We start from the raw sequence: 15,653 nt of genomic DNA on the forward strand, positions 1-15,653 counted from the left end.
TTTAAATGTATGTTGAAGTGTTGATGGTATTCATTTGGGTGTAAGGTATTTAAAGGCTTGGTTAATTGAAGACCAGCACTGCAAAGGGGTCATGATGGGTTAACCTTTCAACTGGATTTCATAGCTTGGTATGAGCAGTAACATAGAGAGAGACTTTTGGTTTTCAGGGGATAAAGGAATGATTCTCATCATATCAGACTACAAAATATCTGTGGGTTTGTGGTGCTGATTTGTGCCCAAGGATGCTTGAACAAACTTGTTTGGATCTACTTGTGAGTACTACCTGAACTACCGTGAGGGGGCTCCTCTGTGAGGTTTTCAGGGACACTTTGCACCTCATCATGCCAAGGTCAGGGCAGAATTACTTACAAAAATAGTTCTAGGGCCAAAATGTTTGCTGTGGTTAAGAACTAATGAAATAAGGTATCTGCTTGAATGTCTTTTTGAAAGAAAACACTGTTTTTAAAGAAAAATAAGACTAATTGGAGAAGTAGGATTTAGTCATTGACGTTTATCAATTTGCGTGCATGCTGTTGTGCATCTTTGTCTTCATTCAGGGTCTTCCAGTTTTTCCTCCTGTTTATAAGGCCCTAGGTTGGTATTTCAGTCTGAGTCAGAAACCACATTCTCAGTGCTGAATAACACTGGAATGCCATTTTATGACATCTTTAAATAAAGATGTCACTGCCTTGTTCTGAGAGGTAGTGCAATCTGTGCAGCCAATACTCTGCATGGGTTTACTAATGCAGCAACACTTTTGTTAACAACACTTTGTATGGTGACATGGTCACACTGAAGTGCATGAAAGTGACTGGAGTTTCTGCCTTCTAAGCTGAGCTGTGGTGGATGAGTATGTGTGCTTGTTTTTAACTTACAGCAATGCAGAGTGAAACAAGTTACCTCAATTGTAATGTTAGAGCTCTGAGGCCTTCAGTAGTAATTTAAGCCTATTTTAATCTGTGTTTGTAATGGCTTAAGAATGCATGTATTGCATTATGTGTTTCAGCTGAGAGGGACAAGTGCCTGTCATCATCTGACTGTACCCATCTTTTGATTTAATGAAATTCCTCGTGCTGTCACTGAGAAATACCTCATTAATCAACTTTGTCTCTCCCCAGAGCTTTTGTTGGGGAAACAAACAGCAGGGCATTTGATCTACATGGAATCAGAAATTTCATGTCATGACATATTTGGTTCAAAACAGGGATGACATTCCTAACTGCATTTTGAGCTGTAGGATTGTTGACCTTGGTTACTATAACTGGCTTTTAAACAGGAGATTTCTCTAGCGATCTGTAGTCAAGTTTGGAATATTGTAACGTGGAGCATAACCTGGGCACCATGTTTCCTAAAAGGATCTTTAGGCAGAGATTTTAAAAAACTTATTCTTTTACTGTTTCAACAGTTGACCGGTTCAGAAATGCTTATTCTACTTCTTGGCAGTGAGTGTTAAGACAAAGGTGTTGCTGCCTGTGTTCTGACTCAGACTGAGGGATGAGGCTGCAGCATTAGTATAGGACCTTGAAACCCAGAAGAGGAAAAAAAATATCTCTTTAACATAGTAAGAAGCTCTTATGGAGCAGTGTATAAATTTGTTTTGTATAAATTAATATAACAGTAGTGGCCCTACAGTATTTTCCTTTTTTTTTTCTTAATACATATTTAAAGCATAATTTCTAATTCTTGTATATATTTTTAACTTTCCCACAGATATGCACTTATTTGGCCATTATCCAGCTCATGATGATTTCTATCTTGTAGTGTGCAATATCTGCAATCAGGTAGTCAAGCCACAGGTTTTCCAGTCACACTGCGGTAAGTGAATGTTTTCTTTCCTGAATTACAGTGCCAAATTGGCGTATGGCTCTCTTAAGAATCACTGCATACGATCATGACAGAGGCATTGCAGATACACTTTTCTGGTTATCTTATGTTCTTTCCACAGAAAATAGCAGCAATGCCTTCAAATAAGCGTATTTCCTGTAGAGGAAGTTAAATTAGTTGTTCTAGAAGCTGGGCTTTTCAAGTTGAATTTGTTATACTAAATTAATGTATTACAACAAATAAATCCTGTTAGTTAAATACTAGCTAGGCTAAAACTATTATGATGTTAACATTGGATTGTCTTTTATCAAAGCTGTAAAGTGAGGGTTGCAATACTGTTCTACGTTAACTACAAGTTGGATGTTACGGATTGTTTTCTGATGGGATTTATGCATGGGTGTATATAGGGTTTATTTTTATATTTATCATAGGGCTTCATTTTTTACATAATTGGCATGTTGAGTCATGTTTCTTAAGATTCTCTTGAAAAATGTTCATTTGAGAAGCTGCAGAAATGTGCAGATATTTATTTCTCAATTAGTGTGACAGCAGCAAGGTGACAATTTTTATGTTGATTATTTGTAAGCAGAACTACTTTAGTTAGAAATTTTTGCTATTGATTAACAAACTACTTTGAAATATTCTTGAAAAACTTCATCCCAAGGTCAGCTTTATTTATTACTTGTCCAGTGCTTTATTTGTTGTTTGTCCAGTGGTTTGTTTCTGTGGTGGTTTGGTTGGGGTTTTTTTGTTTGTTTGTTTTGGTTTTCTTTTTAAAGAATTGTAGAGTGTGACTGGAATGGCTAGCTTTGCATAAGGTTTAATCAAATTAATTTGAAGGTGATTGCATAATAATGAAAGACAGCTAGTATTGAGGATGGAATCGATTAAATACATTAAGGGGAGAAAAAAAAAGATTTTCCTTGCCTACAGACAACAAATAAACATAAATCCTGTGGTCCTTTCAGTCTTCTTGACAGCAAAGCAAGTCAGTAAATGGAAAATGTAAGTGGGATGAGCAGAAAATATAAAAAGTTTATTTACTTTTAAAGAGATATTACCAAAACTTTACCTTGGGTTTGTGAATGGACTGCTAACAACCAAACAGGAGTAACTAACTGCATTCATGCTAATGAGAGGCAGTTGTACGACTCACCACTACCTTTGGCCTGGACTGAAATAATTGTGCAAAAATGGTCATAGTAGAATGTAGCATTTATATCCAGTGAATAAGAAAAGATCTGGAAGTATTAATGTAGTGAGATAAGAACTTACTAATTTAATGGTAGGGGCAGGTGTTAATTTCAGTGTTTTAACAAGCTGTCCTGCTATTATTTTCAAAATTTGTTTCTTGCCCTTAGTCATATATGGCTTCTTCCTGCCCAGCTTCAGGTATCTTATGCTTCTTTCACTGATAGAAGAGCATCTCTGCGTATGGTCATAGGTACAGTGGGTACCATAAACATTGAACTGGTGCATTAATAAAGCTCCGCTACAGAACAGAGGAACCTATATAACACCTTGCCATAGTCTTCCATAGTTGTGCTGGTTCCGACATGACGTTCTGGTTTCGAGAGCAGATGAAAGTTGGTCCTGTTTTCATGTAGGAGGCATATAGAATGGTGTTTTTTCTAGTGTCAGTAAATTAATCCATGTTAGAAGGAACTTTCTGAGCTTTTTCGAAGTAACAGGTTACCATCAGTGTATATTGCCTGTAAACTGCAAAGATCATGTGAGTCACTGCCCTTTTTTCTTCTTCTCTTTTCTCCATTACTCCATTTCTTATTCAATTCCTTTTACTTCATCTTCATTATAGCAATCCTGTTACACTGAAAATTGGGCATTAAATTCTGAATTGCTTGATTTAACAGCCTAAGGTCAACAAAGACTTTAAAAAAATAAAAAAAAAGTAGACTGTGTTAAGAGAAATGGAGAATACTGAAAATAATTGACCAAAAGTGCTACCTTTTGAAGATTGTACTTAATCTAGTCAGACTTGTTTCAGAAAAGGTTTACTGGAATATTGCTGAAAGGCCTGTGGAAGAACTTTAAATATATAGATAACATTTTCTGCTTTAAAGAAAAAGCAGTAAAGGTGAAGGTGCTGTACTAGAATGATATAAAAGAAGTTTTACAAGAGAGAAAGTTTCTTGGAGATCCTGAGAACTATTGTAAAATGACTAATAATTTATTTTAAAAAAAATTATCAAATATCTGTTCAAAGTACTCATATAAGTGACATGCATCTACTAACATGTAGTTGTTTTCATAAGAAATTAGTAAGATATAAAGAAGAGCTATACATGGATCTTCTTAATTGATCTGTAGTTGCATTACATGGTGAGAAAATGGTAAAAATCTTGCATTAGAGAAGATTAACTGTGAGCTGCTTGTGGCTGAATAATCGCTCACTGGATAAGTTATGTTACCAGTAGTCCATTGAGAAAGGTCTAGAGAAGGCTTCATTTGAGATGCTTGTTCTGGCTGCACTAGGCTCTTCTGTGAAACAGGAATGTTTAATTTTCACATTTATTTAGTGTTTTATCACCTGTTGAACACAATTTGGTGGATCAGTTTTTGTTAGGTTAGTTAGGCCATCCAGCAGTATACCTGTAAATTCAGTGATGCTGAACATACCTGTCAATAGACTCTGAGGTGGTTTAGACTATCGTATGTATGATAAACCACATTATTTTACATGTCTTGAACTGCAGCTGTAAAGTTGTAACAAAGACAGTGGAATGAGAAAACATTAGAAGCCACTACTGTTTTTTTGGCTCTTGAAGGCTGCGACATGGGGAGTCTTTATTGCTACTGACAAGGACTTGTAGAGATCTATCCCAGAATCTCCCACAAAGTGTGGTTTGTTACTAATATCCCTGGTAAGATCCAGTCCATAGTCTCTCAGTAAGGATTTAGGTCTGTGCCAGATGCGTGCTTTATGTTTCTAGGTTCCCTGCATTGTAACTGGAAGGTCTTGGCTTTTTGAAACAGCACTGGAATGCTTAGTTTAGCAAACGTTTTTGTAACACTGCTCTTGAGCCCTTACTGGTATTTGCCTTCCTCCAGAGTGTAAGAAGGCCCACTGTTTCATTTGTCTCTAATTTCAGACCTGTGGCAGCCATCCTTGATGGCTCTGGGAAGTTGTGAAGGTTATAGAGGGAGATGTTGTTACTTAACTTTTAAGGGTTTGATTCCTGGAGTATCAAGCAGAAAAAGAGAAAAATCTGGTTGTGGTTCAGGCTTTTTTTAATGGGAGGCAATGAACGCATCATACAACCTTAGACCGGTAGAAATCAGGAAGGTAAAAGAAGACAACTGGCTAATTAGAGGGCTAGCTTGCTGGACTTCGGAGTCTTTGTAATAAAAACAGTGTAAAGCTCAGTGTTGCAAAGTAGTAGATCTGTTCTAGCCTCTTAAGTTAGAGAAATACTGAATTATTTTTAAGAGCAGTTTCACATCCTTTTATCTGTGGGATAAACATTTATATCCATTTGTAAGGATTAAACCGTTCATGTACATATGGTGTAAGCCCAACTGAAAGAGAGACTTACTGTTATAGGCTGCTGGATAAACCATATAAATCAAATAATATCTTGAGGTCATTCAGTATTATTGTGCACTTAGAAAATAATATATCATAATGTCATCAACAATAGGGTTGAAATACTGTTGTTTGCTTCTGAAGCTAGTTCTTTTGAGTAACTTGTTGCAGTGGTACAAGATGTGAACATGTAGTTGTATTTATTTCTCTGTAAAATAGTTTGAAACGAGCAGTCAATCTAGTTATGCAGCTAGGAGCATTTCTAAGTGTACTTGGCATGTGGGGAATTTTAGTTTCGAGATTTTGTTCTCAGATTCCAACTTCAGTGAAGATACTGAGTACTTCTTGGGACACCAGAAATGTTGTGGTTTAGTATCTCTCAATACCATAATGTTCTTGCTGTTTGTTTGGAGGTTTTTGTCCAATATATCTGTTTTCTAGGAGGTTTTTAGGGTGGCAGCCTATGCTGAGCTCTGTCCATATGACTTCGGTTAACTCCAGTTCTGTGACAGTCTGTCTTTTACTTAAGATGGGACCCGTACCATTTCCCAGTTGTTTCTATTTTCCTTTGGCCCGGAAGAGAGTAAAGCTTCATATTCTTATACTGTGTTGCCCTTTACTAGACTAAAGAGCATCAGATGCAGTTCTGGTTTTGGTTGGTGTTTTGAGGTTTTTTTTTTAATGTTCCATATGATAATAGGCTTGTTAACTTTGCTCTTTTCCTGTTGAAAGGAGAATCTCTCCTAAAAGGTAGCTCTGGCACAGTGAAGAACAAGCACTGTACATATAGAGAGCTTGTCAAAACTTCTTTCCTTCCTCTAATATGAGGAAATAAATTAATTATGGGAAAGTGTTAAAAGTGGGGGGAAGAGGTGAACTATCAAGCTAAATAATGCAGCTTGGTTAAACAATAACTGCAGTATAATCATCGAAGAAGGTTTCCAAACATACTGTGGAACAGTTTCCAAAACTGTGGAGGGTATCTTAATGAACTCAATAGTTAAGATCCCCATTTGATGCAGTTGTAGCATACAGAGGAGAACAAATTTCCTTCGTCAAGGAGAAATGACCATGAAGATCTCTTCTTTTGCTGATTTATTTATTGGAGGTTCATTGCTGTCTGTCCTGCCTGTCTCTGAGGTTATTCTAACAGGTTTCTAATTAAGAAGTAGAAGTTCTTATTCCTTAAAAAAAGAAAAAAACCTACACTTGTTTTTCATTACTTCCGAGTTATAAATCCTTGGATGGACATCCTTGTGTTCTCATGAAGGTTGGAAAAGGATATTTCCTTTTTATTCTTCTGTTTGGCTGTATAAGCATCATTTAAAAGAAAAACAAACTAGAAAGCAATGGAGTACTGAAGAATCTAAATAAATTATTTTCATGTTCATATCATAATAAGTTTCCTAAGAGAGGTTATATGTTTTTAATCACTCAGACTAAGTATTGTACATTGTACTGGTTGTATGTTACGATCTAATGAACCACGAATGAAGACAAAAAGGCTGAGCTTACTGTATGAATAAGAATTATTTGCTTTCTTAACACTAGCTGGAACATTACTAGCTGGCATCTTTTTTTGCATAAGGATTTTGATACAGGAATCACTGTCACATTTGATGGATTAGTCTCAGTTTTTATATTATTTTCAATTATTCAATGCCTTGTTTTTTATTAAATACAGCTGTTCAGGGTTCTGTAATTGTTAATATTTTATCCATTGCATTTGGCCTTTTAGCAGGGGGAGTGCTCTTGTGCCCTTCAAAACAATGGCATTTTGAGTGATTCTCCTTCTGTTACTGAGATTTTCATTTTTCACAGCCTTGTCAAAACTTGTTATATGATATCATTATTGATTGAATAACTTTCTGGTTGTTACATGGTTAGGCTTCACTGCATAAAAGAATTAGAATAATGAAAATTACCCTTGTTCCTCCTGCTTTTTGTTAAATATGGAAATAGTACCAGCTAGACTTACAAGAATCCCAGTTTTCTTTTGGTGGGGTGGGAGGAGAAGTAATTGAATGTTCTGTATGTACCTTATTTATTTGTATATTTTTACTTGTGTAATTGCCTAGGATACACTGATTTTGTCTGTAACTTTCATTTCCATTACTTTAAATTGGAACCCCCTAGTAGCTGAAAGCATACAAAAAATTCCCTTCAGCTTTACAGTCTTTCTATCAGAAATCTTTTTCTTGAGACCAAAGTACAGCCAGTGGCGTAAACCTCTTGTCTCCTATCTGCAATGAAAATCTAAGCTGTAGTTCCTGCAATTGTACATTCAGGTTATGTGGGTCTGTTGTGTCCATATCATTGCAAGTTCTCCAAACCCAGTGTAATGGCAGTCACTGTGAAACTGCAGTCACAAGCCATCTTTTGCACCATTCCCATAGAACTTCAGTACCTTGCTGTATGAACAATCCAGGTAGAATGAATATTACCTTTGAAGAGGCAAAACTAGAACAGCACTCCTTTGAATTAATCTTTTCCCCTACATGTTCTTGAAGTGTCATATTTTTAGACTGTCAGCAATTCTTGAGATTCTGGATAGGTACAGAAATGCAAAGTATGTCTTTGTTTACTCCTTGGAGAGACCAGCGCTATATCCTAACTGCTGGTAGACTCTGGCCAGATACAAAAAAGCACTTTGATTCATAAAAGGTAATCAATTGGCATTTTAATACTTGATTCAAATGAAGCAATAAATAAAAATCCATCTTAGCCGCTTGTGTGTGAGAAAGTGTTGGTCACCTCATTGTTGGCTACTGTGTTCATCCAGGGCTGCAAACAGCTTGGGGGTTTTTTTTGATATGTACCTTGGAGAGACCTCAGTGAAAGATACTTTTACAAGGCCATGTTCATTCAAGAAAATAAAAAAAAAAATCCTACCTTCTCTGTAATTACTTGTCCAGGAAGCAAGAGGTTTGGATTGAGTAGCCTTGCCACATAGGAGCTATTCTCTCATCTTCCACCCCCTAGGAGAGGAAAATATCCTAACCACCAGGCACACCATAACTAGGCTAAAACAGGGAGTAGTACCAGGACCAAGGGATGGGGTGTGATAGGATCTGAAAAATGTGCAGCTGTTGCTTAGAGCAACAGCAAATGTAATGTGTCTTCACCCTGCAGGTTGCTGAGATCTCACAAGGCTAGGAGGAGTTTGTTGTGTTCTCTTTTCTTAGTCTAGCATATGAATCAAAAGTGGAGCTGCATTCAGACTTACTGACCTGCCTGCTTAGAAATAAGTAGCAGGATATTTGATAGAGTTGGCTTTTTTTATGTTTTCTACTCTCATCCCACTACTTAAACTGCTTCATCTTTGTTGTTACTAATTCATCATCAGTGACAGACCTAAAACAGCGAAGTTCAGATGTAGAAATATATGTGATACAGGGAGAGTTAGAAGGTCAATGATTCGTGTAAGTAGGAAGCTGACAACATCCCATAGATAAATACTGCAGTTCAAAAATTAATCCTAGATTGATGTGTCAATTGAAAAATTCTTCATTCAAAAGATGCTTTGAATGAGAAAGCATCAATATTTTGGCAGCGTTGAATCTTAAAGGGTTGGGCATTGGGGAGCAGTGAATATTTAACAGAAGAAAATGTGTTAAGTTGTGCCTTTACAGTGCCTTGACTGTGCTGTAATTTTACAATGCTGATTTAAATAAATTGATATAGGAAGTAGATTGAAAGAGTAATAATGACACCAGGCTTTTCAGTGCACTGGAAGTGTATTGTTCCAGTTTATAGATAATTCCTATCATTATAAATTAGCTTATCTCTTTTGCATAGTGTATTCATTGATAGTATTTGATTAGTGAACCCTTTTGTATTTTTTTTTTACTTCATATAAATTGTGGTAGATGATGCAGTATGTACTTGAACTGAGTGTTGTTGTCATGGCATTGATGAGAGATACATATTACTTGTAATTTCTTTCAGTCAAGTTTTTAATAGAGATGTAGTTTTAAATAGCAACCAGTAAGGATTTCTTTTAAGGAGCGTCCATTAATAGAACTCAGCTGCTGAAGGTTGGCTGTAGCATTAGGCTTAAGTTTAATCTCCTACATACTATAATTTACAGGGCTGCGTTTAGTGCATCGTTCTTCCAGCTGCTTCACTGGTAGAGGGATGGGGATTGTGATAGGGAGGGAGAAGTGAAAGGTACAGTGAAAATTTTCCATCATAACATGTAAAAATCTGGCAAAATTAAAAATAATAGTATTTGACTTGAGGTTTTCCGTAGCTTGTCTTACCTGGTCTGAATAAGGTGGATGTCTTCCATCTTGGAGAAGGCAAGTTTTTAAAAATAATTTTTAAAAAAGACTTTGTGGTCCTGTTCCTAGATAAAGTGCAAAACAGACTTAAGAGCTTCTTGAATTCACTGTTTGGAAGTGTTTTGGTGAGTAAAAGATAAGTAAGAACAAATGCTTTTTTATATCAAATTGTGATGCACTGTAAAGAAAAGAAAATTGAAGTGGAATCTGAATTTGCCAAAGGCCCTAATAAGTAGTAATTGTTTCTTCACTGTATTGAAAAGTATGGAAGTGTTAAGAGCAAGTCTCTTCTCTCTGTTATCTCTTTGTTTATCCTGCATGTGATCAGGCAAGGAAGATGTGGTGGGGTTTTTGAGGGTGGGGTGTAGGTTTTTTTGGTAGTGCAGTGTTTCACTCTGCATGTGTTACAGAAGGTAATTAACGTTTGGATTAGTCACTACTGAAGATCATAGGTTCCACTCCAAGTCTGTAGACGTCTTGTCTGAATATAGCCCTGCCCATTGACCATGACTTTGGGTAGTTGTCTAAACATTTTGGGTTGTTCATTTTCTGACTGTTGCAATTTCTACTATGTAACTGAGTAGCAATTTCTTCCAAAGCGTATTACAAGTTTAGGAATTTCTTACTCTCCTTGTACTAAGATTTTTGCTATAAGCTGGCTTATAAAGTTGATTCTTGTCCCATTGACTGTTGGCTTTTCGCAAAGGGGACAGCAGCAATTTTTGGGTAGTGTCTTCTCCAGCAGCTGAACGTCTTCTCTGCCGTGAGTTGCGGTTGCTGAGTCTGCATGTGAGGTGGCAGGTGGGGCTCAAGGTGCATTCAGAGCTCCCTTGAAAGCTGGAGAACTGGGCCTGGGAGGAGGTTGGATGACCACAGAACATAGCGCTGGCCCTCACGGCTGCCAAGATTAGCTACCTTATGTACAATGGTGTGCGGAAAGAAGACTGGAGTGGCAGTTTGCTATTTTCCGGAAGTACTAGTTCTGATAGTCTCAAAACCTGCTTTCCAACAATGTTTCTGTTGCTTTTCTAATATCTGCAGGCCACTTGGGTGCAGTTGGGAAGACAAAAGTCCCTGGACAATACAGGAAGATAATAGGATAGTCATATGTTCTGTTTCACAGAGGTGCAATAGAGACCAACTGAGGTAAAGACCGAGCTGTAGTTCAAGAGCCTTATGTTTTTTTCAGGTTGGAAGTAGTGACATTAAATGCCTTTCATGAAGAAATAATTTTTTTATTTAGTATTTTTAAAATCCCTTATATTTTAGTAGAGGGGAATCTCAACTGTTATAAGCTAGCTAGTACAAGGCTGGCAAATCTGTTTTAGGTATTATTCCACAATTTTAACCCAGATTTTGTACACCACCTTAATTTTTAAAATATTCCTTCTTCTTTATTTTAATATGATTTTTTTTCGTCTAGTATGCAAGTATGTTTGTTACAGCTGCATGTTTAAAATCTAGTGAGTTCTGTTTATTTCATTGTAATAGCAGTACACAACCTAGTACCTGACTAGTGCCAAACCTATTCAAAACATTTTATTTGCATGCATAAAATACTGTACTTAAAATTCTCATAATTTCAAATATAGCTGAAGCTCTGTGTGTTTCCCATTTCACAGTCCTGTAGTGATTCATATAATTACCTTAATAGCTTATTGCTTTTCTATTTAACTGGTGATATTAATGTAATAATTGTCACATTAAATGCTAAAATATTGAATTAGGCCTTGTTCTAAAATATATTTTATTACAGATACAGGTTAGATACACTGTAGGCTTCTGTTTTCAAAATAAAATTTTTTGCATTCATCTAGATAGGTTAAGGAAACTATATTTTACAAGATGTAATGAAAGAATTGTTTAAAATGTTAGGCAGATGATAATGGGCAACTTGTTCACCTCACTGTGTGTATATCTTGATATCGATTCAATTTCAAATACTTGATTTAGTTTCCTGCACCAAAACCTCGCTATTCTTAAGATGCCTAAATAAAATGCATGTAACTTGCCTCATTAGCTATTTATGTTTGTGAGACTAGTAATGCTGTTATTTCCCAGAACACTAATCAAAAGAAAATGTTCCCGGTTAACATCCACCCCCCCCCCCCTTTTTTTTTTTTTTTTGGACAGGCTTCTTGTTTCTGTGAAATACTCTTATCATGCCTAGCATCTGCTCTGCAACTAGTGAAGTATAACTAATACCATACTTACATAAAATATCAAGCGTTGCATATGAGAAATGTGCAAGCATTAATGTATCATTTGATAAGCCTGCTTTCTATTTGTTCCCTGTGTTGTATAAAGTATTCTTTTCATGAGTATATCATCAATGTTGTGCTTTCCTAATTGTGTAACTAGAGAGTTTTAATATTTTTTTAAATGTAGTTTCAGGTTTGAGATCGGTGATTGAATAATTGTTTCTATTTTTTTAATTTAATTTGTTAGAAGAAAGATTGGCAGGGAGGAGTCTCATTTTTGGTGCTGCTTTTACCTCAAAATACTGAAGCAGGAATACATCTGTGCAAGCTGAAACATGGGCCAGTGGCTGGCCAACAATACTTAAAAGGTCTACATTGATTATAGGTGTTTCAGGTTGCTTTAGTGTGTGTTTGATGGTGATCAGATTGCGTGAACGGTGCAGACTGATGCATCCTCACGTGTACTTTAAGCTTGCAGTAGTGTTATGTATGTCCAAATGAGTCTAAAGACAAGTGTCTCTCAATTCTGTGACTATAGGTAGATGAAAATTGTAAGGTATGAGTAAAAATAATGCTTTTGAATTTGACTAGGACAACAAAGGATTAGTTTGCTGTTTAAATAAATATTTTTGTCACTGTCTAATGCCAGGTGCATTTAGTGGGAATGGTGAACTGAGCAGTAAAGCTTTTCAGCATTTTCTATATGGGCAGGAAAGGCATAGTCAGGACCAGACAGTTAAGGCTGTGGAGAAGAGCACAGTGCAGAACTGTGTGATTAGTAAGATGGGTATAGAAATGGTACAGCAAAAAAATGGAACCTTGAAAAGTCTGGTGTTTGTCGTTGTTGACTCAGTGTTTTTTTTTTTTTAACATAATGGAAACTTGAGAGCTGTGGGGTCCTATGGAAAGGATTCTCAAAACTCAGCTATATGCTGTGTGACAAAATACCTCTTTCTTTGGTTTGTTCTTGAACCAGCAACAATCAATCATTTCCTGTCCACCTTCATAATAAATGTGCATCATAACCCTCCTCTGTAGTCACACATCCAGTTTGACAAGTTCAAATCTGTCTAATTGTCACTCTTGCAGAGACTCTCCATGTCTTTGCTATGTATTTTTGTCTCTTGCCCAACTCTTCTAAACCATTTTTGAAAGGAGGGGAGCAGTGGTATGATGTGCTATATTCTTTGCCTAACATTTGGTTTGCCTTTGTGACCACTAGAGATGATTGAGATGATAACTTTATAGAACTGTTACAAGACCAGTTTCTCAATACCGTGTAAGAATAATTCAGAGATCATCATTTTGTATGTAAAGTCAAGATTGTTTTCTTCCATGTCTGTCACTTTACATTTCTGTACATTGAATTTCATTTACTATTTTATTACACCATTCAGTAATGTTAGGTCTCTTTGCAATCTATTGATTTTCATCTTTAGTACTCTTGAGTAATTATATACAAAAGATCTTGTTCTCTCACCCATCGCTTTCTTTTTTGGATCACTTCTGAATATGTTGAATAGTTCAGGCGCTAATGCAGTCTCTTGCTGCATGCCACTGCTGAAATTCTCCTTGAGGACCATTTTTATCCTCTTTTCCTTGCTCTGTAAGTAGTTTCTTAGCCTTTGGGTAGGGGTTGCAACTCTCCCTCCTGTCTCACAGACTGTGTCAGTTGGATTTTCCCTTGTCCCTTGTCCACACATTGCTTTATGCTTTCCAGGGTGTTTGTGACTCGTATGTCTTCCACAAAACTACACTGACTTTCCCCCAATACATTGTACATATCTGTATGTACGCTAACTTGGTTCCTTCTTAGGGCTTCTACCCCTCTGGCTTGGATACACTGCAAACTTGCTACTCTATTTGTTTGTGCTCCCACAGATGTCCACGTAGCTTTCTGATCTTTAGGTTCAAGGTGGTTTTCAGTGGGAGGCTTTGCTTTCTTTTTAACAGCTTAGTAACTGCATCTGTGGCTTCTGGGGAGCTCCTGAATGAATACAGATGGTCTGGCTCTGTCAAACCACTTTGCAGCCTCCTCTGCCACTGCTCAGTTGGAGACAGGATCTCCAAGTCCTCTGGAGCTTCTGGACCATGAAGGTCACTTTTGTCAGGACTAGAAAAGAAACAAAGCTTTATTTACACATATGTGTCTATGTGCATTTCTGTATGTATACATACATATCAGCTGATCAATCCGTTGCACCCTGAATGCAATTGTAGCCTTAATTCTAGAACGACTACTAGGGAGTGGTTCATTGCCATTTCCTGGGTAGATGCATTTGGAAAATATGGGATTTTTTTTTTCTATATCTTGCTGAAGAAGAAAACACACAGGTTTTTCATGTTAAAGAAATGACTTTAGTGTTACAAATTTTTCTCTCATTTTCTTATCAAAATAAATTTCATGCCTCTAGAGGTGAAATGTTGTACTTGGCCTGAGGTAAAAATCTTTCTTTTAGGAGACTGAAGAAAAAAACCAGAAGATGTTTAAGTCTAGGTCTGTAAAATGATTTCTGATCCTTTAGCCACTAGTGTGGAGATTAGAACAGTTAATATGCAATGTGGGACATTCTCTTTACCCTTTTCTTACCTAATCCGAGGGGAGTTGAATCAAGAGCACCTTAAGAAGGCTACCAGTGTTGATGGGTGTTTGTAGTCACCCATGTGGACAGTGTGGTTCTTTCCATTAATAAATGCTAATGGGAACTGGGGTGTTTCATCTGACAGGGAGTGATGGAACAGCTCTTCTTGCAAGGCTTTGCCTGCTTCTCCAGTGTGTTTTATATGGGAAAAAATGGAAAGGATTGAGAGAGGCCCAGAGTTACTTGCAGGCTGAGGGGGTTGGTGCTTTTGCTACTGGAAGACACAAGTTCAAGTCCACAGTGACTGCTTCTCTCTTTTTCATGTTTATATTTTGCTTAAAATAACTAAATAGCTGTTGCTCAGACTAAGAGAGAGTGTATCCCTAACTCTGACAAATAAAATGTTCACTTGGGATCCAATCTTTGGTTCAGGAAGTGTATTTATAAAAGGTTGAAATAATTTCATTGGGAGGGAGGGAGAGCAGTCACCCTCAACACCCTTTATAATACTTTGCCCTCGTAGTCAGGGCTGTCTTCTGCAGAGGGGAAGATTTGGGTTCAGATTGATTACAGAAAGTCGAGTGCTTTAATCAGGGAAGTGGTCATCTAACTGGGGTTCACCACCTTTCTTTTGAGACCTAACATTTAAATGGCTTTTTAATAAAAAAAATTTACAAATACATAGTACTTTGTCAGTCAGAATTTTAAAAACAAATCCACTCTCTGAACAAAGCCAAAGTAGCTGGTCATATAAAAGAAGTAAAGCCAGCCACAGAATTGTCAGAGAATTGTAAATTGATAGTTCGGGGGGGCGGGGGGGAAGAGCCATAGTAATACCAGCTCCTCTATTTGTTGGATCAGTTATAACTACTGATGTGTTCTGAATATAAAATAATTTTGAGGACAGTCATGATGCTCAGACAGCAGTTCCCAGCAGTAGGTTGGTTGACAAAGCCTGAGTGTTCCCTTATGGTTTGTCTTTCTCATTGCTGCACAGCTCATGTCCAGTAGGTCTGGTGGCTGTGGAGAGCTATGGACTGTGCACGCGCTGAGTTAAATATTCCTTAATACGTGACATGATAATACCTCAGATGCCCCATAACATTTTACCTCTCAAGGTCAGGGTTTTTTTTCCTTGCAAAGAGGTAAAAAACAGCGTGGGGGGAGGGTAGGGTGGGGTGGGGCTGGGGGTGCAGACACAAACCAGAAACCCCAGCCC

The 15,653-nt window shown here is 37.1% G+C and overlaps 1 protein-coding gene across 4 annotated transcripts in view; it reads left to right on the plus strand.

Moving 5' to 3' along the window:
• ATXN7L1 (ataxin 7 like 1) overlaps window positions 1–15,653 on the plus strand; it is a 114,586-nt gene that overhangs the window by 38,763 nt on the left and 60,170 nt on the right. For 3 of the 4 annotated variants that reach the window (XM_055807471.1, XM_055807470.1, XM_027795356.2), the window contains exon 3: window positions 1,711–1,815. The exons of the other annotated variant lie outside the window; for it this stretch is intronic. In XM_055807471.1, the coding sequence (XP_055663446.1) occupies window positions 1,711–1,815 (105 nt within the window). The remainder of the gene's footprint in view (window positions 1–1,710; window positions 1,816–15,653) is intronic. 4 annotated transcript variants of the gene reach the window in all.

The sequence above is a fragment of the Falco peregrinus genome, chromosome 6 (assembly GCF_023634155.1).
Source record: "Falco peregrinus isolate bFalPer1 chromosome 6, bFalPer1.pri, whole genome shotgun sequence".
Classification (NCBI taxonomy): Eukaryota; Metazoa; Chordata; class Aves; order Falconiformes; family Falconidae; genus Falco; species Falco peregrinus.